This window comes from Myotis brandtii, unplaced genomic scaffold (genome assembly GCF_000412655.1).
Source record: "Myotis brandtii unplaced genomic scaffold, ASM41265v1 scaffold120, whole genome shotgun sequence".
NCBI lineage: Eukaryota > Metazoa > Chordata > Mammalia > Chiroptera > Vespertilionidae > Myotis > Myotis brandtii.
Window position 1 is genome coordinate 428,386 of NW_005354174.1, and position 24,200 is coordinate 452,585.

The 24,200-nt window shown below is 37.9% G+C and overlaps 1 protein-coding gene across 1 annotated transcript in view; it reads left to right on the top strand.

Moving 5' to 3' along the window:
• Positions 1-24,200, top strand: part of ACACA (acetyl-CoA carboxylase alpha) — a 208,006-nt gene that overhangs the window by 60,299 nt on the left and 123,507 nt on the right. Inside the window, exons 17-29 of the mRNA XM_005858538.2 lie at positions 854-935; positions 1,362-1,507; positions 2,386-2,536; positions 3,853-3,987; positions 4,632-4,778; positions 5,081-5,269; positions 6,032-6,132; positions 6,862-6,950; positions 10,723-10,847; positions 18,240-18,353; positions 19,548-19,661; positions 20,545-20,634; positions 22,218-22,336. Of these exons, the coding sequence (XP_005858600.2) occupies positions 854-935; positions 1,362-1,507; positions 2,386-2,536; positions 3,853-3,987; positions 4,632-4,778; positions 5,081-5,269; positions 6,032-6,132; positions 6,862-6,950; positions 10,723-10,847; positions 18,240-18,353; positions 19,548-19,661; positions 20,545-20,634; positions 22,218-22,336 (1,602 nt within the window). The remainder of the gene's footprint in view (positions 1-853; positions 936-1,361; positions 1,508-2,385; positions 2,537-3,852; positions 3,988-4,631; positions 4,779-5,080; positions 5,270-6,031; positions 6,133-6,861; positions 6,951-10,722; positions 10,848-18,239; positions 18,354-19,547; positions 19,662-20,544; positions 20,635-22,217; positions 22,337-24,200) is intronic.

Here is a 24,200-nt window from a genome sequence, read left to right on the forward strand (position 1 = left end):
AAGCAAGCAAGCCTCATGTTCGCTTCCAGCTGCCTGGCTGCCGGCCGCCATCTTGGCTGGCAGTTAATTTGCATATCTCCCTAATTAGCCAATGGGAAGGGTAGCGGTCGTACGCTAATTACCATGTTTCTCTTTTATTAGATTAGATAATAAAAGCCTAATATGCCAATTAGACTGGACGGCCGAACAACCTTCCGGATGTCCTTCTGGACGACCTTCCAGATGAAGCTGGGGCTGCGAGGGCTGAGCCCCTTGCGCGACTTTCATGCATCAGGCCTCTAGTATAAGATATGCATGTAATAGTTGTTTCTTCCCATCCCGTATTTTTTTAGAATATATTTTTATTGATTTCAGAGAGGAAGGAAGAGGGAGAGAGAGATAGAAACATCAATGATGAAAGAGAATCATCGATCGGCTGCCTCCTGCATGCCCCCTAATGGGGATGGAGCCCGAAACCTGGGCATGAGGCCTTGACTGGAATCGAACCTGGGACCCTTCAGTCCACAGGCTGACACTCCATCCATGGAGCCAAACCAGCTGGGGCCTCACCCCCTATTTTTTAAAAACACAAATTATAGCTTGCTTTTCATTTTTTCACTTGCTTTTTTCATTGTTAAAAATATTTCATATTAGTACATAAAAGGCTTCATCTTTATTTTTTAATGACTGCGTAATATCCCATTATTATATGGCTTTTTCATAATTTATATATTAGTTCCTTACTAATGGTCGTTTAGGTTTTTTTCCAGTCTTGATATTCCAGGAAATGCTATAATCAATAACCTTCGAGATGCCCTTATACACTTTTAGAACTTTCTACAAGTAAATGTATCTCACATTGTTGTTCTTTCAGGGGTCAAGTCCTTCCTGCTCATACACTTCTGAACACTGTAGATGTTGAACTTATCTATGAGGGAATCAAGTATGTACTTAAGGTATGTTGAAACCCACTGAAGCGTACACTTATTTTTTGTCTCTCTTTGTTAGCTTATTTCCTGTAGGTCCAGAGATAGGGGGGAAAGTTTAGTTTACTGCAAAGCTGAGTGTTATGAAATTAGTCATTATTTGTGTCAAAGGCCAGAAGCAACATTTCTGAAAATGTTTTAGTTGTTCCTCAATTCACATATGGCTCGAAGAGATAAAGAAGACAGAGAACAACCAGGGAAGCATCTAAGGTCACCCTGTTTGCTTGGAGCAGGGCTGAGCCATGCCCACAGACACTGATGCTAAGAGCACCAGTGCTAGGAATGTCCTTCCTCTTTGATAGATTTTTTAAATCTATATTTTTGAGATACTGAGTTTTATCTGGGACTCCACCTGGAAGGGATATTGACTTGTCCTTTCTGGTTCTCGTTCCCTAGGTGACTCGACAGTCCCCTAACTCATATGTGGTGATCATGAACGGCTCATGTGTAGAAGTAGACGTGCATCGGCTGAGTGACGGGGGACTGCTCTTGTCCTATGATGGCAGCAGTTACACCACATACATGAAGGAAGAAGTGGATAGGTGAGTGGCTGTTTGAGATCTATATGTTGGTCATTGTATCAACCTTTCCTCTCAGATAGTCACTAGCTCTTGGGATTTTTCAAGATCTTTCTTTGGTATTCTGTTTTAATAAAAAATATAGTACATGCACTTAACAAAAAATTTTAAGAGTACAAAAATGTGTTTACAATGAAAAACATTGTCTTTACCACTTCAATGTGAGTAGATATGAAAAATAAGTTCTCTTTATAAGGAGCTACTGTTAACAGTTTCTTAAGTATTGAAGTTTTACATGCATCTACAAGTTACATATATGTACTGTTTTTTTCTTTTAAATGCATTCATAAATAAAAATAATCTTTAGATACTGTTTTGCACCTTATTTTTTCCTTAACATATATTGTAGACCAGCAGTTGCCAACCTTTTGGACTTCATGAACCACCAGTGGTCCGCGGACCACCGGTTGGCAACCACTGTTGTAGACTGTTCAACACCAATCAATGTTGTTGTGACAGTTAAATGAATTAACATATGTAAAGTGCTAAGAACTTTGTGTGGGGCATAATAAGGGTTTAAGAAATGTTAGCTGTTACATCTTTATCATCTTTGTGGGTTTTTGTTTTTTTTTTAAATAGAGATGCCTGCTCTTTTTAATGGTTGTATAGTATTCTATTATATAGATGTATCATAGTTGATTTAATCTAACCCTTATTGAAGGAAATTTTGCTTATTTGGCATTATAAACAAAGATGAAATGAGTATCCTGTGTGCATGTGTTTGTACAGAATAAAGTTATTAGTTTGTATTTTTTTTTAAGAATGACATTATTCTACCATTCCCTATGGTAGAATTATTCTTTAGGTGCTTTATTGGCTTACATACCCTACTTATCTCCTAGATATCGCATCACGATTGGCAATAAAACCTGTGTGTTTGAGAAAGAGAATGACCCTTCAGTGATGCGCTCACCTTCTGCTGGGAAGTTAATCCAGTACATTGTGGAGGATGGAGGCCATGTGTTTTCTGGCCAGTGCTATGCTGAGATTGAGGTTGGAGGGGTGACAGGGCTTTTGTTTCATGGGAGGGAAGGTAGGAATGGGGTTGTCTGGGATAGACTAGGATTGAAGAGTAACCGAAAGTAAATAGAAAATAGACAGGAAAGAGCATCAGTTAGTTTAATTGGGGCTAGAAATCTTAAGATTTTAACAATAAATGCAAAGTTCACAGGTTGCGTGTTTTTTTTTTTTGACAGATGAGGAATTGCTAGCTCTAAAAATAGATACTAGGCTGCAATAGCACTTATTGAGTGTTAGGTGTTGTGCTATGTGCTGATTATACAGGAAAAATATGATAGGTAGAGGGGGGCCACTAAACAGACAAGTAATGAAATATGAATCTGATAGAGCCAAGCACAGAGTGCTGAGGGCCACCTAACTCAAGTTACTGTGGGGCTGGGTGGATGTAGGTGGCTAGTAAGGGAAGACTTCTGAGAGAAGGGACTTTGATTTTAGTTTTGAGAGATAGATAATAATGGACCAGGTGAAGAAGGGCAGGGAAGAATGTTGAAAGGGGAAGGAACAGCCATGTACAAAGGCACTGAAGCAAGAGGGTATGGTATATTTAGGGAACTGCAAGTACATATTGGTATTGCTTAAGAATGGACTAAGTTTTAATGGGAATGACAAGCAAAGATGCTAAATAAGTAAACAATTTGAGATCATGGAGGACCTTATAAAACATACTAAGAAGCTTAGACTATCATGGAAGGATTTTACATAGAAAAGTGATAGGGCAAGATTTGGGCTCTTAGTGTCCTTGTTGAAGGTGCATAGCAGGTAGGGAAATCTTTTGGGAGGTTTTTGAAGTACTCTAGGCCAGAAATGATGAGGGTCTAAACCAAATAGCTAGCATGAGAAGAAGATTTCTGAGAGAGGTTTGGACGATGTATTTGGCTGGGCTTCATAATTGTAGATAAGGGAGAAAAAAGAGTAAAGAATGACTCTTAGATTTTAGCTTGGGTATCTCATGTATGCAGAGTGAGCATTTAGATCTGAGAGTATGAGGAGACTAAATTGTTCATCACTTCTAAGTACAAAACAAGTAAAAATAGAAATTATGAAAAAATGGATTTAAACAGTTAAAAATAGGAAATTCCAGTAGCTGTTATTAATCCTTAAAGCTAGGTCCTGAGAGATTTTCTAATGGCCTTTCTTGGTAATCTCTTGGAGATTTTGATAGATTTCCATTTTTCTGGATTGAGTAAGATACAGTCCAACTTAGATGAAGAGGGGAAAAGTGACCTCCTTAAATCATTCATCTGTGTAAAGAGAGATTAAATTCTAATTTTATTTATTTTTCATTATAGGTGATGAAGATGGTAATGACCTTAACAGCTATAGAGTCTGGCTGTATTCATTATGTCAAGCGGCCTGGAGCAGCTCTTGACCCTGGCTGTGTAATAGCCAAAATGCAGTTGGATAACCCCAGCAAGGTCCAGCAGGCAAGTAGGAAGGGACTTTTAATATTGCTTTCTAGTCCGGCTGGTGTGGCTCAGAGGTTGAGCGGCGACCTATGAATCAGGAGGTCAAGGTTCGATTCCTGGTCAGGGCATATGCCTGGGTTGTGGGCTTGATCCCCAGCAGAGGGCGTGCAGAAGGCAGCCGATCAATGTTGATGCATTGAGGTTTCTATCTCTCCCTCTGCCTTCCTCTCTTTAAAATCAATAAAAACATATTTTAAAAATACCGAGGTTTCTATCTCTCCCTCTGCCTTCCTCTCTCTTTAAAATCAATAAAAACATATTTTAAAAATACTGCTTTCTAAGAGCTAATTACATATGACGGGTAATTTGGACGGGCAAATGATTTCTATGCTTGGTTTGCCAGTTTTTCTTAAGCTTTTCCCCCTGATCGTATGCCTTATTTTTGTGTTTATAGTATTATGAATTTAGAGTTTGCAGGAGTTATTATGATAATAAGATTCTATGATTTTTTTTTATGATGCTTCCTCCATTGACTTCTTTCCTTATAGCTGCAAATGGTGAAGGGATGTCTTGATTTTTGAATGATGATTCTAAGTTGCAGTGGTATGTTTGCACCCTGCATAGAAGGTAGGGGATGACTTGATTTCTCATTGGGTTGACAGGCTGAGCTTCACACCGGCAGTCTGCCACAGATCCAGAGCACAGCACTCAGAGGCGAGAAGCTCCATCGAGTGTTCCACTATGTCCTGGACAATCTGGTCAACGTGATGAATGGATACTGCCTTCCAGATCCTTTCTTTAGCAGCAGGGTATGAATCACTTCTCTTTGGGAAGGGATGTACAAATAAGGTAAGGTACCTGTTCTCCAAGATAGTTTAAAAGTTGCAAAAGAATGTTTTTTTAGATGGACCTCTTTCCCCTTTAGTTTAGGGAGTTGAAGTCTTTAAATCCTTGCTTCTTATCCATTTTATTGACTTCACATATAATTGGGCAGTGTTAGAAGCTTTTATTGCAATTTTGAAGTAAGTACTATATGATAGTGAATTCAGATATATATCATTTTATTGTGTTAATTTGTCTGGATCCTATTTTATTATTTCCTTCTTCTTAGGTAAAAGACTGGGTAGAGCGGTTGATGAAGACCCTCAGAGATCCCTCCTTACCTCTCCTAGAATTGCAAGATATCATGACCAGTGTCTCTGGCCGCATCCCCCCCAACGTGGAGAAGTCTATCAAGAAGGAAATGGCTCAGTATGCTAGCAACATCACATCAGTCCTCTGTCAGTTTCCCAGCCAGCAGGTATTTATAGAGCAACAGTATCATTTTCTAATGGCCACCATTTCTTTACTCTCTGGATGTTGTGCTGTTAAAGTTTTAAGCATTATGTCCTTCAAAAAACTGCCACACAATACAAGCCCAGTAATTAAAGTACTGTATGTGACATGTAAAGTATCTGTGGTTATGAGGGACATATACCCAAATCAGAGATATCTTTATGAATTTAAAGTGAGGGATATTCACAGTTTTATTATCAAAGACTTCTTTAACACCTCAGCAGCATGTGTATCCTTAAAGCAAATTTGCATGTAGGGAGTAAAGCTAGGCAAGCGGGTAGTAAAGTTTTGACCTTGACCCTTGATATATCTTGATTGTCATGGTCGAATTTAAAGAGGGATATTCACAGTTTTATTATCAAAGACTTTAACACCTCAGCAGCATGTGTATCCTTAAAGCAAATTTGCATGTAGGGAGTAAAGCTAGGCAAGCGGGTAGTAAAGTTTTGACCTTGACCCTTGATATATCTTGATTGTCATGGTCTCTGTTAGGTTTTGTGATGTACTCATTAACTCATTTGGGAAAGGGTGAAAAGAAATAAAAGTTGTTTGCTTATTTAACATAAGCCCCTAATCTATGCCCAGTAACTTTCAGCTGCTCCCTACATATAAAAGATAGAAATTATCATGTTATAATTAAGATTCTTAGTGGTGATATTATACAGGTTAATGCTTTGGGTCTCTTCATTGGGTTGGGTTTCATTTTTTTCTCTTTCTTACACGTTAGATTGCCAACATCCTGGATAGCCATGCAGCTACACTGAACCGGAAATCTGAACGGGAAGTCTTCTTCATGAACACTCAGAGCATTGTCCAACTGGTACAGAGGTAGTTACATGTAACTCCACATTCCCGGACCTATCCATCCTCATACCTTCCTTTCTTCTAAGTAGTCACAAAAAGATTTACTTCAGGTTTGACTTAGATAAATTAGAAAGCACTTATATCTTAGAAAATATCTTATATCTTCTAAATATCTTAGAATTGTGAGCTAACTGTTATACCCAATATTTGTGATAACTTCTTCCTATTCTACTTCCTTCTGTCAGTTATTAAGGCACAGAAATGTCATTTTATTTTTTCTTGCAATTTTGATAAAACCCCTAATTTTTCTTCTGGCACAAGGTCTAAATGTAACATTTCTTCTTAACTTATAGAACCAACTATTGGACTAAAGGAAGATACTCGTAGATTTTTCAAATATCTCTTAGCCATTTCACGGGTGTGGTAATCATTTCTACTTAGCAGTGGGAACTGAACCCCAAAGTAGGTAGGGATGTCAAGTAGTTATTTTTTTTTTATTCATCATTTCTCTCTCTTTTTTTAATATATATAAAAATCTTGTCTGTAGCCAGATTTCTTTTAGGCTTGAGATTTGAATTAATCCGGTTAGCTGATTTTAGGCTGGCCCCTGTCCTGTCCTATATTCAGAGGGGAAGCATGTTCAGTGGAAACTCTACAAAGTAAATCTGGGCTCCGGGTTTATTATTTAATAGTCTGTTATTAATAGTGTTAGCCCATCAGGTTTTTCAGTGGAGACTTGTTCTATATGCCTAGGTACCGAAGTGGCATCCGAGGCCACATGAAGGCTGTGGTGATGGATCTGCTGCGGCAGTATCTGCGAGTAGAGACACAGTTCCAGAACGGTAAGCCTCTTCCTGAAGACACTGTATCTGAGAAAGTTTCTCTGTAGGACTGTGCAGCAGCCCAGCCAGTTCATCCTGTCGCTAACACTTGTCATTAATAACACTTCCTCCTTTCACCACTCCCTTAAAAATTAAGCCTCTCTAACCCACCACTGCCAAAGAAAGAACAACAAAACACAGCTTGATGAGATTGTGAATCCATGTGCTTCTAGGAAAGGACTGAGATAATTTTTCTAGTAGAGATTAGCATTCCCTGTTGATGTGTTCTTGACCTTGTATAGAATTGGTTGAATCATGACCAGGCTGAAATTGAGAAACCCTATCTGAAGAGCTTGCCTCTCAGCAGCTAATCCATGGATTGAACCACAGGCATCTGAAAAAGGTTCAGATTTTCCACTCCTTTTCCGTGTACCATTTAGGTGGAATTTATCCCTGGCTTTCTCTGAAGAGCTTCACTAAATGATGTATAAAGTCTCTAAATGTGAAACACCCTAGCTAAGATTGTAAAGCTACATACTGCTGATACTGCTTCCTGCCACAAGATGGCAGTGAAATACCATATACTTTGAAATATTACATAACATTTTATTTTTTTGCTCCCTTTGTATTCTTTAAAGCAGGGGTGGGGAATCTTTTTTCTGCCAAAGGCCGTTTGGATATTTATAACATTATTCACTTAATATAATTCACTTAATATAAATTTATGTTGCTATGAAAAAAGCACCTAGATTTATTGAATTTCTAGTTTTGCCTGTGGTTGCCTTGGCGGGCCAGACCAAATGATTTCACGGGCCTTATACAGCCTGCAGGCTGAACATTCCCCACCCCTGCTTTAAAGGATGGCTCAGTCACTCATAACCAGTAAAAATCCTCAAGTAAATATTAACACACTGAATCTAGCAATGTATAAAATAATACTTCACAACCAAGTAGGTTTTATACCACTAATGTAAGCTCGATTAATATTAAAAAATATTAATATTAACTTTAAAAGAGGAAGAAACATGATAATCATCTCCAGATATGGGGGAGAAAGCATTTGACAAAATTTAATATCCATTCATGAAAACTTTTGGCAAATGAAGAATGAAATGGAACTTTATTAGTTATTTAAAGATTCTCCAACAAAAATCTATAGGATACATAATGGTGAAATATTGAAAGCATTATTTTTAAGATTATGAACAATACAAGGACACCTGCTATCATTACTCCTATTCAGCATCATACGGAATGTCCTAGCTAGTGCAGTAAGACAAGAAAAAGGATGAAAGGTATGAGGACCGGAAAGGAGTAAGGAAATAAGTCTGCCACTGTTAGATATGGTATGATATCTACCTGGAAAGCCTCAAGAATCCACATATTATTATAATTATTTGAAGTTTAAAAGGTTGCTACATACAAAAGGTAATATACAAAATTCAAATGTATTTCTTTTTAGTAGAACAGTTGTTTAGAAAAGCAATATACCATTTAAAATAACAACCCAAAATAAATACTAAGGAATAAATCCAAGAAAATAAATGTACAAGCATCTTTTGGAGAAAATCATAACTAGTTAATAATAAAGAAAATCTAAATAAATAATCATAATCTTAGATAGGAATATACACTTGCAAAATAATCTCTCTGAATTCATTTGTAGATTTATTAACATTGTAATACAAATTCTAGTAGGGTATTTGAAATGATAATAGTGTAGGGACAGATTAGTAGACCAATGAAACATAATAGCTCAGAAATAGATCCACACGTATATGTAATACTTTCAACATTAAATATTTAATTTTAAAAAATGGTTTGTTAATACTTAATAGAGTTGAACTTTTGTATACTCTTCAACTAGCAGTTTCACTCTTAGGTAATATACTATAGAGAGTCTAACACGTGTTTATTGGGAGACATATACAGGACTGTTTGTGGCAGCATTGTTCATGATAATAAGAAAGACAGGAAACACTTTAAATATACACAAGTAGAATAAGTAATTGAAATCTAGTACAGTGTATTTCTACAATGGATTACTGTACAGCAGTGAGAATGGATGAACAAAGGTACACATGTGAACAAAAGGACGAATCTCAGAAATGTAATGTTAAGGGAAAGAAACCAGTTACTGAGGGATCCATACACAATGATTGCATTGTTACCAATTTGAAAAGCAGGGAAAATGAAACTATGTGTACATCTGTGATAAATGTAAAGAAAAGTTAAAGAGTGATTAACATGAAATTCAGCTTAATAACTGTTTCAGAGGAGGAGTACATAGGACCCTTCAAAGGTACTAAAAATGTTCTATTTAAGATAGATGTTTATTCCTCTGTGTGTGTATTTCGCAATAAAAAAGTTTTAAAAAAGAGAACACTTGATATCATTGCTTGCTTTCTGCTTAGTGTCTCTGCTGCCTTTTCCCTGGGTAAATATCCTTTTTACTTCTCCTGGTCCTAGTAATTCCTGTTACCAAGATATATTTCTGTTATCATTTCAAAGCTAAGTCTTTGTTGGGAGAAATATGAATGTATATAGGACATCCAATTTTTAAACAGCTTCCATTTTGTTCTAAATGGGTCTTTTATGAAATTGGCAGCTCTTTTAAATATTGTAGTCCACTGTTTTTCAAATATATTTAGTTTCATGTTGAAAAAAATCTTACATCCATCTTTAATATTTAAAATAGATGAAAGCAGAGTTGCCCTGGTTTAGTGTCCTTAGTATTCTGGGAATCAATCCATGGTAATGCATTTTGAATACCACTGTTTTGGTTTGTAACTTAACATGGAATCTGAACTGAGGCGATAATCATTTAATATTTTCATGATTTCGTAAAATTCTCACCCTTGAGATTACTCAAACTCTAATTCTCCTATATTTGGAAATTTAATTCTGAGGTAAGCTGTTTCCCAAAGAAGTGACTATTACTTATATCCCATGGTGGATATCACTACAGTATATCTGAAGCTTATGCTTCTGTTGCAAAACAGCTTTCCTGGCTAGAACTAACCTGTCCCTGGTGGCCTTGTGAAAGGCCAGTGAAAATATACATAATTGCTCTCCCTGCAGACCTTTTGACTCAACGCAAGGTTCTCCTTGATCTATGCCTTCATTTGGATTAGGACTTCCTAGGCATTTGTTAGTAGTTTCATGGACTTAGAAGGGAAAATGTTGACTCCAGAGGTTGCAGCCATCCTTCTTGTGGTTGTTGAGAAGTTTGCATTGTTTTATTTTTAGCTAAAACTGTTCCTTCCAGTTAGGGTGAAACACTTTCAGTGAGTCAGACATGGAACCAGAATATTAACTTGGAGTAGGCTTTAAAGATCATCGGGTTTAATGGTATTGACATTTCTTTTTAAGCAGCAGAACCCTCTCTTGTAAGGAAATCATTCCAGGAAGCTATGAGAGAGTTTCGAGTAAGGGTGGGGAGTTGGAGTTGTCCGCAACCCCTTAGTCTCTTCTGTACACCCTCCTCCACCTCTCAATTCTTTTTAATGAAAATCAGGCTCAGAGAGGTAGAGTGATTTTTCCAGGAGCACAGAGGATATTGGGATCCAAACGAGGCTTTTGAGCTCAGGTCTTATACTGGATTGCCTAACTCCTAGTCCACTGTTCCTTTGACTAAACCAGACTGCCAATTCTGTCCAAACTCCTCCAAGAAAATTCTCAAGATATTTCTTCTCACAGCTTATCAGATGAAGTAGAGACATTAAAAAACAAATAGCATGTAACCGTGAACATTCATACATGGGTGAGAACCAATTCTTTTTGCTGCTTGCAGGTCACTATGACAAATGTGTCTTCGCTCTTCGAGAGGAGAATAAGAGTGACATGAACACTGTACTGAACTATATCTTTTCTCATGCTCAAGTCACCAAGAAGAATCTTCTGGTCACAATGCTTATTGTGAGTACAATTTTTCAGAACCTATAAGGATGGTTAATAATACGAAAAAAAGTATTTCTCCTTCTGGTGGCTGTGGTCAGAGGAAAAGCTCCTGTCTTTTATAATTGTAAGATGAGTGGGGCTCGGGTTGTGGATTAACAATTTCTCACATCTGTCTTTGTCCTTGACCTGAAGGAACCTGCTCCACTCAGGAAAGAATTGTTCTGGCTGTTATGCATATAATCATGTGCAGGGACTCAGATCTCTTGATTCTACTTAGAGATGCCCTGTGCTGCTTCATTCCTGATGTCACTCATGACAGTAGCTTTGAAATTTAGTCTTATCCAGCCAGTGTACTTTTTCATTATAACTCTGGTTTGTTCCATGAATATCAGCAATGGTTCTCATGTCCAAAACGTAAAAGCAAAAAATAACTGTTAGAAATCTAGTGCTGCCCTTTCCCTACCAAAGAAAGATATTTAAATGTATTCTGCATTTTTTTTGGTCCCTTTCTGTTTTATTCACATGGAAATCTAAGCTCAGTGTTGTTTGGGGAGTAGATACATGATTTTGTCCCCATAACCTAGTAATATGAAAGTTAGTAGAAAGTGGGAATGAGCAGTGAGACTAGTCGATGTGGATAGGACTAACATACATTTGACTAGTGGATGGAATTTTTGTGGACTTAAGGATTTTTAAAGATGATTTGTAAGTCCTTCGCTCTTAGATTTTTCTGTTAATTCTAGGAATCAGAAAACAATAGGACTGTTCTTAGAGTACCCCCACCCCATGAACAATTGCCTTGCTCCTTCATGTGTGTCTTTTTTGGGGGACTAGAGTATGTTTGGCTTCTAGAGTTTCCTTTCTTGTCCCTTTATGGAATTGACATTTTTGATACCTTAATTTCATCATTCCTTCTTGGAGGAAAAAAAGCTATAAATTTTCACTGCTTTTTTTATTTCGTATATCAGAATGAAGGGAAACTACCTCACAACAGCACCACTCATTCAGTTATCTGCCTAGCTGGTTAACTGGAGAGGATATAACATTTTTTTAGAATACCCACTTTTAAAAGTATCTAATTGTAGGGAGAGTTCATTACCTTTACTACTCTGGAATGGCTAGATGGTGGGGAAACCAGGATATGCATTTGAAAGGAAAAAATATATCAGCACTATGTAGCATTTCAGTTTCCCCAAGTGACAGGTTTTGACAAAGAAATGATACTATCTATGGCAACTTGACTGATTTTTTTTTTTTTTCTCAAAAGAGGGAAGAAATCTTTGACTAGTTAGACTTTTTAAAAAATTTTAATACAAAGATTGCTAATTCTCATTTGGATAAAGCCAGGACTTTCTGATAGAAAAGGGTAATGATAAGGGAGTGGAAGAATCTGTCTGTTTGACCCTAAAATGGGGTGGAATTTGCCTTCTTAGGAAGCTAATTATGGTGAGTTTTCATTTTATTATGATTACCTTTTTAAGGACTTAACAGTTTTCTGCACTAAAAATAGACCAAAGCCCAGAATCCTTGGAGCAGCAGAAGAGTAATGATCGTCTAAGACTGTCGCTGGGTTTCTTAAATTCTAATTTGTAAGATATAGGGGCTCGGCTCGCTCCTTTTGCGGAGTGATTGTAAGTAACGCTTGCCTTAAGAATCTCATTATTGGAACACGGAGCCATATTTCCTCTGAGAATTCTGGAGTAGCTTTGAGCCGGGGCTGTTCATTTCTCAAGTAATCACGCTGGTGTGATGGAGAGAGAAAATGGCAGCTGTTCGGAGCTCAGGCCTTCAATTTTCTTCAGAGTCCAGTCACTCAAGTGTGTAATTACACGGGGGTGCAGCCGAGGCGTTGGGCCCTGTCAGAGAACTGGTTTGAGGCTTTGCTTTCTGCTTTTGCCAGTCGGACAGGCAGAAGCCAATGGGACTCTGACTTGCTGCTGTTCTTTTTCTCCCCACCTTGTCATCCTGATTACTTCTTACCTGCATGGATAGTACCCAAACTTTCCAACAGACTGAGCACTTTGTTAGTGTTTGGGTTTGCAGGAATAAGATGGGGAGGAGAGGAACAAGAGGAGGAGGAGAAGGGGGAGGAGGAAGGTTGAAGATGTGAACCAGAAAGATGGATTTGTCCTTTTCTTTGTTTTGGCATTTCACATTTTTCTTTTAAAAAGAAAACAAAACTCGATAAACATAGGAGGATCTGTAGGCTTTCATATCATTAACTTGAAAATACCAGCTGTTTTCACCTCATTTTGAGATTTGGAAATCAAGACGTTAATTGATATGATTGAGCTGAGGGTCTGCTAGCAGTGACGTAAGGATCAGGGATGAAAGCTCAAAATGTGCTCCTTTCTGCTCTGATATTAATGAATGCCAAACATGGGCTTCCTCTCTCCTTCTGTGGCAACAGTCAGGTCCCCCACCCCACGTCTGCATTAATGGTGGTAGCTGGTCAAAGCCATGTTAGTTGTTTGGATTCCTCTTTCTGTAGGTCTGACTGTCTTTTACAGGTATCACCTGGACCTGGCAGCACTTGAATCCCCTAGTTTGTATTCTCAGCTGGTTTCACTTTCTTTGCTTACTTTAGCTTCCTGATTGATGGTTTTGTGCCCGGCATTCCAATCCCTGCTTTCTAGAAGTAGGAGTGTTGATGGTGTGCTTTGCTGAGCTAGATGATGATTTCTGGGGGTTTTGAATCTAGAGTGAAGGCTAGAAATCCGGGCTTCTGTGAATCAGTGTTACGGAACATGGGCTGCTTCAAGGAAGCCTTCATCCCTTCCAGGTATTCGCATAACTTGCCTAGTGATAACATGCCTCAAGGACTTACAAGCAAATTTCTTCTAATCTTTCACCCTATTGGAATAGCAAAATATCAAGTAAAATGCAAAAGTTCTGTCAAGTTTTCTCCATTTTGAGAAATTTTATGCCACAGTAGAAAAACTCTGGAAGACAAAACAGTAAGTTTATTATTTTGAAAGCTCTTCTTATTTATTTAATTTCCTAGGAAATAGCTTAGGACATTGTTTATGCTTACTAAGAGATATTTAGGAGGCTCTTCAGCCAACTTAAGCAATTTTGTACCAGTAAAATGTATCAACACCCTCATAGCTGTCTAGATAGCCAAGTAGTACATAGCGACTACTTGAGTAGTTATCCCTTCACTACTTATATATCTTATTTCTGATATGGTCCACATGAACATGATATAAACCATACTTCCTTGTGAGTAATGCCATGCCTGTGAGCCTGTTTGGTTTAGACAGGGATCATTGAAAATGCTGATCAGTGCCTTTTCTCCCTCCTCTTTACATGACTGCAAATAATTTTGTCCAATGTGTGGTAAAGAAAAATGTTTTTCTCAGCGAACCTGGTTTCCTGAATAAGCTGTGGCTGGTAGAACCTACCAGACCATTTCTGGTATTGGGATTAGTGGCTCACCCAGCTAAATGTAGTTAATGTCTTGAGCTCATTACACACTAGGTCCCATTCTTTTCATTTTGGATTGCCTTCAAATCTTAGGATGCTAAGATCAAGTTGGATTACCTTCTGCTCTTCTGGCAGTCAGCTGTATAACTTGGCTACGGTTTTTTAAAAAAAATATATTTTATTGATTTTTTACAGAGAAGAAGGGAGAGGGATAGAGAGTTAGAAACATCGATGAGAGAGATCGATCAGCTGCCTCCTGCACGCCCCCTACTGGGGATGTGCCCGCAACCAAGGTACATGCCCTTGACTGGAATTGAACCTGGGACCCTTGAGTCCGCAGGCCGACGCTCTATCCACTGAGCCAAACCGGTTCGGCTTGGCTACGGTTTTGATACTTAAGCATGTATGTTATATTCCCCATCATTTAGCCACCATCAGGGTTAAGAATAAAAACAAATACTGTGTGGTACCAATATTAACCATTACTGAATAATAATTTTCACTTGGGCCTGCAAACATATGCAAGCATCCTATCATCCCAAAAGCGGCAGGTAGGCTTATTAAATGAACTGCTTTATAATGAGAAAACATCTGTTGACATAGTTACCATTTCATGTCATTGTTGCAAAATGTTCACCAGGATTAGATGGTGATGTTGGGCTGTCCAGTTGCCCGAAGGAAGTCTGCCTTTTAGGCAAGAGGACCCTAAACTTGTTTTTGGATGTTTGTATCTTGGGATGGGTAGTTCTGATGAACAGAAAGGTTTTATCTGGTGGTTTTTGTTTGTTTCTTTAAGAACATTTACACTGTCTAGGTCAAGGATGAGATAGGGTTGCGAAGATTACTCTACACATAAGTTTCTATTGTCAATCTTTGTCTAAGTACTAATGATGACAATGGAGAAAATAATATTTGAATGGAAAATTTCCAAGTCAGGATAAACTAATGGAAATAGTGGTTTATGCCTACTGTGGAATAAACATCCCAGAAAGGTCTGATTTCTGTACTTTATCACAGAGCTCAGGAAGATTGTCATACATTTTCTAATCTTAACATATTTTCTAATCTATATTTTCTAACCTCCATAGTTCACTTTTCTTACAGATACTGTTTCTTTCTACCCCCTTTCGCACTCCCTTTCTCTCCTAGCAGAAAGATGGAATTTAAAAAGTTTTTTTTTAAAGTCGCTTTGCGTGTTTTGCTTTTTAACTTGGGACAGGATCTGTAGTTAAGCAAGACGGTAACTTTATTTTTACTTACTTATTTTAGTTTAATCTCAAAACGTAAACCTAGATTTTCCTTTAAGGAAATGGTTGGGTAGGTGGCTAGTGTTCTCATTTGTTATGTTGGCTTTTGTTGTTAATGTTGAGACTTCAGTCTGGCTATTTGCCGAGTAGCATTACCCAGGACATCTCTTAGGTTTTTAAATATTTCAGTGGGTCAGTGTGATGATTGAAGTAAGGACCTTGGAAAGGAATATGTTTTCTCTATTAGGAACAATGAGTAAAGAGGGATTTATGGAGGAAAATCTTATCTAGGTTTCCTTACCCACTGTTATCTATCTGTTCTTTTCCTTCTGTCTTTTTATGGTCTTTTCTTGGTTATTTTATATACAGGGTGGGGCAAAAGTAGGTTCTAAAACACAATTTATTGTATTTTTTAAATTCTTGTATTATTTTACATAGGAACAGCTGTAAACCTACTTTTGCCCCACTCTGTATTCCTTTGAAATTCTATTTTGCTTGTTAGCTCTCAATAAATGATGAGGTGCATTTTCTCCCTCCTCTTTGCATTTATGCCTTAGGATTGGTGGGATAGGTCCTCTGGTCTGTGACTGACTACATGCTCAGCCAAACCCTGGATTTATAGTCACTTAGCAGCTTGTCTTCTTCCCCCTCATATGAGTGAATTCCTGCGTTAAATAGGTGAAAACAACATGCACTTCCTTAACTATTAATTACATCATGTGTTTTATAACTCTGGACAGTTGGAGCAGAGCTCTGGTTGGTGGATTGGGGAACCAGAAAGTATTCCTGCTTTGAAATGTTTGAGAAGCCTTCTTTCCAGAACAGTGATGTTGAGCACTTCAAAACTGTGATGTGGAAAGTAGTAGGGGTTGTAGAAAAAGTATTGTAGGAAATTCACATCGGCTCCAAAAGCCAAAAGTCCCAAGCTTTTATTTATACAGCTGGGGTCATGGAATATAAAGACTCTCCCTAAGATGGGAAAGGTCTAAGTATGAATGGAGATTCTTCAAGAAAATGGCTGGTCATCAAGGTAAGGAGGAGATTAAAAAGCAGCAACAGGAAGCCTTTTAGGATCTGGTCATCTTTCATATCCTATTGATAGTAGGGGGAGAATAAAAATTCACTAAATATAAAGGCAATTATTTCAAATTCCAAGTAGAGGAAACTATACCTGAACGTGTATATTTTATGTGGTTTGGTATTAAGAACTACTACTACAAATAGCTCTGTAACTTTCAAAAAGACCTTTATAAAACCCGCACCTGCAGTTTTCAGCTTAGATGAAAATTACATGGATGAATTTAGGGAATAAACTGACATTCCACTGGAGAAGAAAATTTTTCTCAAAATATGTTATTTTTCTTAACAATGTTTAATTCTTAGGAGAGAAAGGACCCCGTGCTGAATAAACCATGGATTGTATTTATAGGAGCTGCTTTTTTTCTTCTAATCCATCTAAGGATTCACCATGTTTATATATTGTGGAATGATTCTTTTTTTTTTTTAATCTTTATTATTCAGATTATTACAGTTCCTCTTTTTCCCCCCCATAGCTCCCCTCCAACCGGTTCCCACCCCACCCTCTGCCCTTAGCGCGCCCCCCACCTTCTTCATCCATAGGTGTACGATTTTTGTCCAGTCTCTTCCCGCCAGTTCATTCTGTACATCAGGTTATTTATTCACTTGATTCTTAGATTCACTTGTTGATAGATGCATGTTTGTTGTTCATAATTTGTATCTTTACCTTTTTCTTCTTCCTCTTCTTAAAGAATACCTTTCAGCATTTCATATAATGCTGGTTTGGTGGTGATGAACTCCTTTAGCTTTTCCTTATCTGTGAAGCTCTTTATCTGACCTTCAATTCTGAATGATAGCTTTGCTGGATAAAGTATTCTTGGTTGTAGGTTCTTGGTATTCATCACTTTGAATATTTCTTGCCATTCCCTTCTGGCCTGCCAAGTTTCTGTTGAGAAATCAGCTGACAGTCGTATGGGTATTCCCTTGCTTGTAGGTAACTGTTTTTCTCTTGCTGCTTTTAAGATTCTCTCTTTGTCTTTTGCTCTTGGCATTTTAATTATGATGTGTCTTGGTGTGGTCCTCTTTGGATTCCTTTTGTTTGGTGTTCTTTGCGCTTCCTGTATAGCAAGAGGATAAATGATTTTTGGGTACAAAATTGTCAGAATATGAGATGGTGTTTTTATTTAGTGTGTGTTTATAAATGAATACTTTGTTCTTGTGTTTCTGTTTGGCACCCTCCTGGGATGCTGAACATTTGGTTTGTGGAATGAAAATCACCAAGAGTGGTTCCTTTTGCTTTACATTTTGCTTTTTTCCCCTAAAGAGGGAACAGGAACCCTTAGTCACTATATTATTTAAAACCTCTTAACACATCATTTGTTATTTCTTAACGCAGAATCCTTTGACCCTTTTTAATGATCTCTGATGATTTCTTCTGCATTTTAAAAGTATAGTGTTGGTTTATAAAGAAATACATTTGGAATTTTAAATCTGAATGACTAAAGGATTTAGGCTTCTTCCCCTAGCAGCAACATCTTCTGGGATCATCTTTACCACATTGCTTGAGACTAAAAACAAAAGAATACCGGAAAGTTTGCATTTTTTTATTAATCCAGCTATGTTGACTTTGTTTTTATTCCCTTTTCCCTATTTCAAAGTCTTGGCCACCTCAGTGTCTTCTCATGTGGATATGTATGTTCTTTTCCACATAAACAATTAGGATCAGTTGTGTGGCCGGGACCCTACGCTCACTGATGAGCTGCTGAATATCCTCACAGAGCTAACTCAACTCAGTAAGACCACCAATGCTAAAGTGGCTCTCCGAGCACGCCAGGTAAGGACACTTGTTGGTTATTGTGAGGGAGGAATGGTTTTCATAGATTGGGCAACGAGCTTTTACTTCATCAACTTACAAAATGCAGATGTCTATGTCCATTGCCCTCAGAACAAATGTTTTCATGTGATACATGTTTTTTAAAGAGAAAGGAGATTAATGGTGAGTATCTTTAAAATAGGAGCCCTTTCCCCATATAAAATCCTGTTATCGTTTCCTACCCTTCCTGCTTAGCCCTGTGATGGTAAATCAGGGTCATGTGGAGGAAGGCAATAGACTCAACATTTCTTACTTCTCAAAGGGAGCTTAGAAGCAGGTGAGAACTTTTAAGTGTATAGAAAAAGAAATCAAGTGTGGAAAGCAGAAAGATAATGAAATGAATCTTAGGTGCTAGCAATCAGAACAACCCCAGAGAAGTCCAGTTAGTTTCACCCTGTAGTCTTCATTTCCATTCCAAAAGGTTTCAGCAGGGAAGCCAAGAGTTGTCCGCTCCCTTTGTGTTTCAGTGCATGGTCACTGACAGGGAAGCAGCATTTGAAGCTGCTCAGTGACCTTCTGCTTTCTCTACAATTGTATCCATGTCACTGAACTACTCAAAGTCATTGAACCTCTCAGTGACCTGCTGAGAGTATTCAGGTCCTACCGTGTCCCTGTTTGTTTGTGACACAGCTTTCACTCTCTCTGCCCCTCACATGCATTGGTGTTACATCCCGATGCCTTTTCCTTGATACTGAGTACCTGGGGCTGTCAGACCAGTTTTTCCTAGTCTGTCTTTCTACTTCAGAGTTGCAAAAGGCTAGCCCTGCTGCATCCACCTTCCCCACAGCTGCTCCCTGCCAGACCTGATTCCCAATTAACAGCTAGTCAAGCAGTCCCGAGGACTAGCGGCTTTGCAATGGTAAATCACATGCACTGATGGAACTTGATTGAAGCTGTTTTCTCTCTCTCCCCCCTTCCCCCCATGGGAAATTGCCCACAACGCAAATCATGGTGAGAGTCAACTGAGATGCAGTATTTGGTGGCATTGGCTTTATGTTACAGGACCTAGAAGTTGTTTCACTTGGTCTCTGTTTTATCTTTGATGCCTGCACTTAGAGATTTATATTTATTGCTTTTGTATCAGAGCTGCCTAATAGGAGCCTAGAATAATCACTCCCTCAGGAATTTATGCCTCTTATTTTGCTCTCACTCTAGGTTCTTATTGCCTCCCATTTGCCATCATATGAGCTTCGCCATAACCAAGTAGAGTCTATCTTCCTATCAGCTATTGACATGTACGGACATCAGTTTTGCATTGAGAACCTGCAGGTATACTTATAGCCCTTTTCTACACCTCTCTGCACTTTTGTTCCCTTTACTCCAAGCATAGTTTAATTGAGTAATCAATCAATCAATTTTGATTTTTCATGCAAGGAAGTTTTATACCTTGACTTTCTAAAATGATTTATACTTATGAATTTTTTTCATTAAAAATACTGTTAGAATTGTGGCGTAACTTAAAAATCAAATAGACTTGCCTTGATAGAAGTGTCCTATTGAAGTCTACTACCTCTTGTGCTTTTATTTTATTTTCATGCTTACTGTTAAGCTTTATATAGAGCCAATTTTATAAAAAAAAGTACTGGCTAATTTTACTAGTTGCAAGGATCTTGACTGTTATTTTTTAAACAACATTTTTTTCAGGAATGACTTTTCATTTGTCTATCTGTACGTAAGGATAATATTGTTATATCTAGCCAAGGGAATCTTCAGGCTTTTTGTCAGATTTCCTTCTGGGGAACCTAGAGAGGGAAGAAGGATGTTTTTGTTTATTTGGTTCATAGTTGAAATAGAGGACTTCAGATGGAGTTCAAATCTATGGTTTACCATAGTGGAGTATTGAGACAATATTTAAGAAATTGAGTACAGATATATGTCAGAAAGGGTAATAATAGTCATAAACACTTATATTAGCATATAATTAATGCATTATTGATGCATTGTAAGAATTATTAACTCTTTGAATGTTCACAACAGCCTGTGAGCATAGGTACTATTATTTCCCCATTTTGTAGTTTGAGGAAGCTGTGATCACATGACATTCATAGACAAAAATCTTAAGTTTCACTAAAACGCTTCAAATGCTAAATATGTCCATTGAAATTGTTCTCTTTTGGTTGTAATGATTTAAGTTTGTCTTTGTACCTTCCAGAAACTCATCTTATCTGAAACATCTATTTTTGATGTCCTACCAAACTTCTTCTACCACAGCAACCAGGTGGTGCGGATGGCAGCTCTGGAGGTAAGTTTTTTTAGTAACATAACATGACATAACCTTTTTCTTGGTTTCTGGTTGAACTCTTCTATTTGGCTATCGTATCAGTTCTTTTTCTTTGGCCTAAGGTTAGTTCTTAAGAGTAGAGTCTTCGTTTCCCCTGAAACTAATGCTGAACTATGGTCTTCCTTGACCCAAGTGTTTCAGCTGAACTAATCACCAGCTTCTAGGCCCTAGTCACAGGAAAATAGCTGCCAGCATTTTTTATAGTTTCTACTTCTTAGATATATTTGATTCTCTCATGTCATAATGAATTAGGATTTCCTATAACACAATAAGTGAAAAAATGTATATGGTTGATCAAAACATGTACCATTTTGTGATTTAGGCCAAATAAAATGGATTTTAGTTATATCTTGAATTATCATGCAGCTCTTGTGAAGTATTTCATCATGAGAAAAAAAAGTAATAACATTTAATGAACTGTATTTTAGGTGCTTTATTTTTCTCACTTAGTCCTACAATTATTTCATGAAAAAGAAAGTGAGACTCTGAGAGGTTAAGTGACTTGTCTGAATGCACAGAGATAAGTAGAAGAGTGCATTTGAATCTGACTCACAGACTTTTCTGTTTCACTACAGCTCACTACCTCATTAAACATAAAAATCGCAGGCCCTGAATACTGCTGTAAAATTGCCAAGTGGGTGTTTTTTGAAGATGAGGAAAAGGGGTGTTTTAGATGATCTTATGTAATGTGACATCACTACCAGTCTGTTGCGAGCTCTTTTGAGTTACTCTATTGTATTCTGTGGGTAGCATGTAATGTATCCTACTCAGTAAATACCAAATCTTAAAAATATCTAAGTGTTTTATAGTACTTCCATGCCATTTAATGAGAAGCCTCCTTATATATCTCACATGCTGATAGAATTCTATGTAGCATTTCCTGTGCGTGGCAAATGGTCTGAAGTGCCCGAGGTTGGACTGATGGTTTTTGGCTGAGATGAAGCCTGTTGCTATTTCTCTTAACTCTTGAGTCAAGTAGTGTGTTTGAGATGTTATATATCAAATTATGCCTTATGCTTTTGCCTAGTGTTTGGGCGATATAAATAATCTAAAAATGATTTTTAAATGAAAACTGAACAAAATAATGTACAGGATAGTAAAAAGGTTGGACTATACTACAAGTTTTTCTATCTTCACTCCTCATGTGGCCCAGAATTAGCAACTCTCATTTTTCTCATGCTTGTGTTTATCTTCTGTTGAAATGATTATGCGTAATGAAGTAATAGTTGTGGTTGTATATGCTCTGGTTTGCTGAAGAGCAAACCTTCCCCTGACTTTAGGTTAATGTGAAAGGTTTATAGCACACCTAGAGGTATCCAGTAGAGTCAGGATAGTTTTGTTTCTATTTATAATCATGGGTGTAGTTTTAAGATTCCAGCTTTATTAGTTAAGGCAGGGTATTTTTATATGGAGCCTTGAGAATTCTGTCACCATAGACCACCTTCTGTCTCAGATACCTCTTTCAAGACTGTCTCTTTTCTGGGCTAACCATCTCTTACCTTCTGATTTTAAAGTGTATTTACTGAGGCTTACTTTTTAACCAGGTGTATGTTCGAAGGGCTTATATTGCCTATGAACTTAACAGCGTACAACACCGCCAGCTTAAGGATAACACCTGCGTGGTGGAATTCCAGTTCATGTTGCCCACATCTCATCCAAACAGGTGAGTTTGAGCTGTTATGTGCACCTGAGCCAGCCAGCACTCCATCAGGAGAGTTAAGGGGAGTAATGTGTATGACAATTCCATATTTTTTTAAAAAATATATTTTATTGATTTTTTATAGAGAGGAAGGGAGAGGGATAGAGAGTTAGAAACATCGATGAGAGAGAAACATCGATCAGCTGCCTCCTGCACGCCTCCTACTGGGGATGTGCCCGCAACCAAGGTACATGCCCTTGACTGGAATTGAACCTGGGACCCTTGAGTCCGCAGGCTGACGCTCTATCCAATGAGCCAAACCGGTTAGGGCAATTCCATATTTTTAAAAGCTAGAAATACAGAGCAGAAAATGAACAAATTTAAACCAGGAGATGAGAGCCTCTTCTGCCCACTTTTTTTTTTTTCTCACCTTTGACTTAGATAATGTATAGTCTAATTAAGATAAAAGTTTAGGATAACTTCATTCATTTTTGCTTATATTGTGTCACTGAGGAAAGAATTTCCTAGCAGTTAACTTGCTGGAACTTTGCCAGAAAATCACTTTTTTAGCAGTTTAAGTGAACACTTGGAACATGAAAATATCTTGGGTGGAATGCTTTTCTTTTCAATAGTTTGCTATGGGCTAAGGTGATACCTAAGCCAATTTCATGATCTCCCTAAAAACAGACACCTGAATTCATAGCAATTGACATGCAATCAGTTTTTAAAAATCACACTCCAGAAGCAAGCTGAAATTCAAGTAAATTACTTAACAAGTCATGCTAATTCCATGATATCCCCTTCCTAAGCCCTTAAAAAAATTAAATGTACATATGGAAATTTGTTTCAGTATTGCTTTGGTTTTAAAGTGAAAACACTTTATCTTGTATGCTCATTTATTTTTAAACTATTCTGAGGCACAGAAAACCTAGGAATTCCACCCACACATATGTTCATCCCTTTTTGTATTTTCATTCTTTTTAGTAATACCACAGGAAATATAAATATACCACAGCAATCTTAAGCTGCTCCCCTCCATTTCTTCTTTATAGCCTTTGGTTCTTCACTTTATATTACAAAGTGCTGTGTCTTTGGGGATCCTTAGTTATACACACCAGAAATAGCTTTGTTCTGAATTGCCACTTCACCCAAAGCAGTAGAAACCCTTCCTAGAGACAAAGGAGTCTGTGCTGAGACTTTTGGCCACTGGATGCCACTGTCGATCCAGCAGAGGTCAGCAGATGAGCAGAGAGGCATCTTCAGAAAAAGTACTTCTCTTCTTTGTCTCAGAAGATCCTTTTACTTTTCTACCTCAAAAATACCTTATGGCTGGCAGAGAAAAGTATATGTCCTTGATTTTGCAAGCACCTCTAGGTACATTTTTGCCTCCATGGGTTTCAGAATCTCATTTTCTAGAAACAAATGGTTGTCCTTCAGCGAGCGGCGAAGTACTCATGGCACACATGGGCTCAGCTCTCAGTCGTCTTTCTTTTCCTGCATTCCTTGAATAATTGTGGAGAACTACAAGCTGTACTTAATGCTCTTTGCAATTCTCAGGACATTCTCCTTTTCTTCCTGCTTTCTACACCTCTTCCCTTTGGGCAGTGATTTGTAGTCAGGCTGCAGAGCTGCTTGTGATTTCCTTCTCTCCTCATCGCTCCCCTTGTCTTTCTGAATTGCTCTCCCTGTCCTACTTTTTTATTTGCGGATGTGTGTCCAGTTTGGTGAGGGATAGTCGACTGGAAAAAGAGAGAAATGCTTCTTAACTGTTAAGAAATCTTATTCACCTTTCTGTCTTGAGGGTGTGAATCTTGATTATTTCTGATATGGTTTCAAAACTTGTATACTTGTCCCTCCCAACATCTCAGGTATACACCCCCCCCCCCCC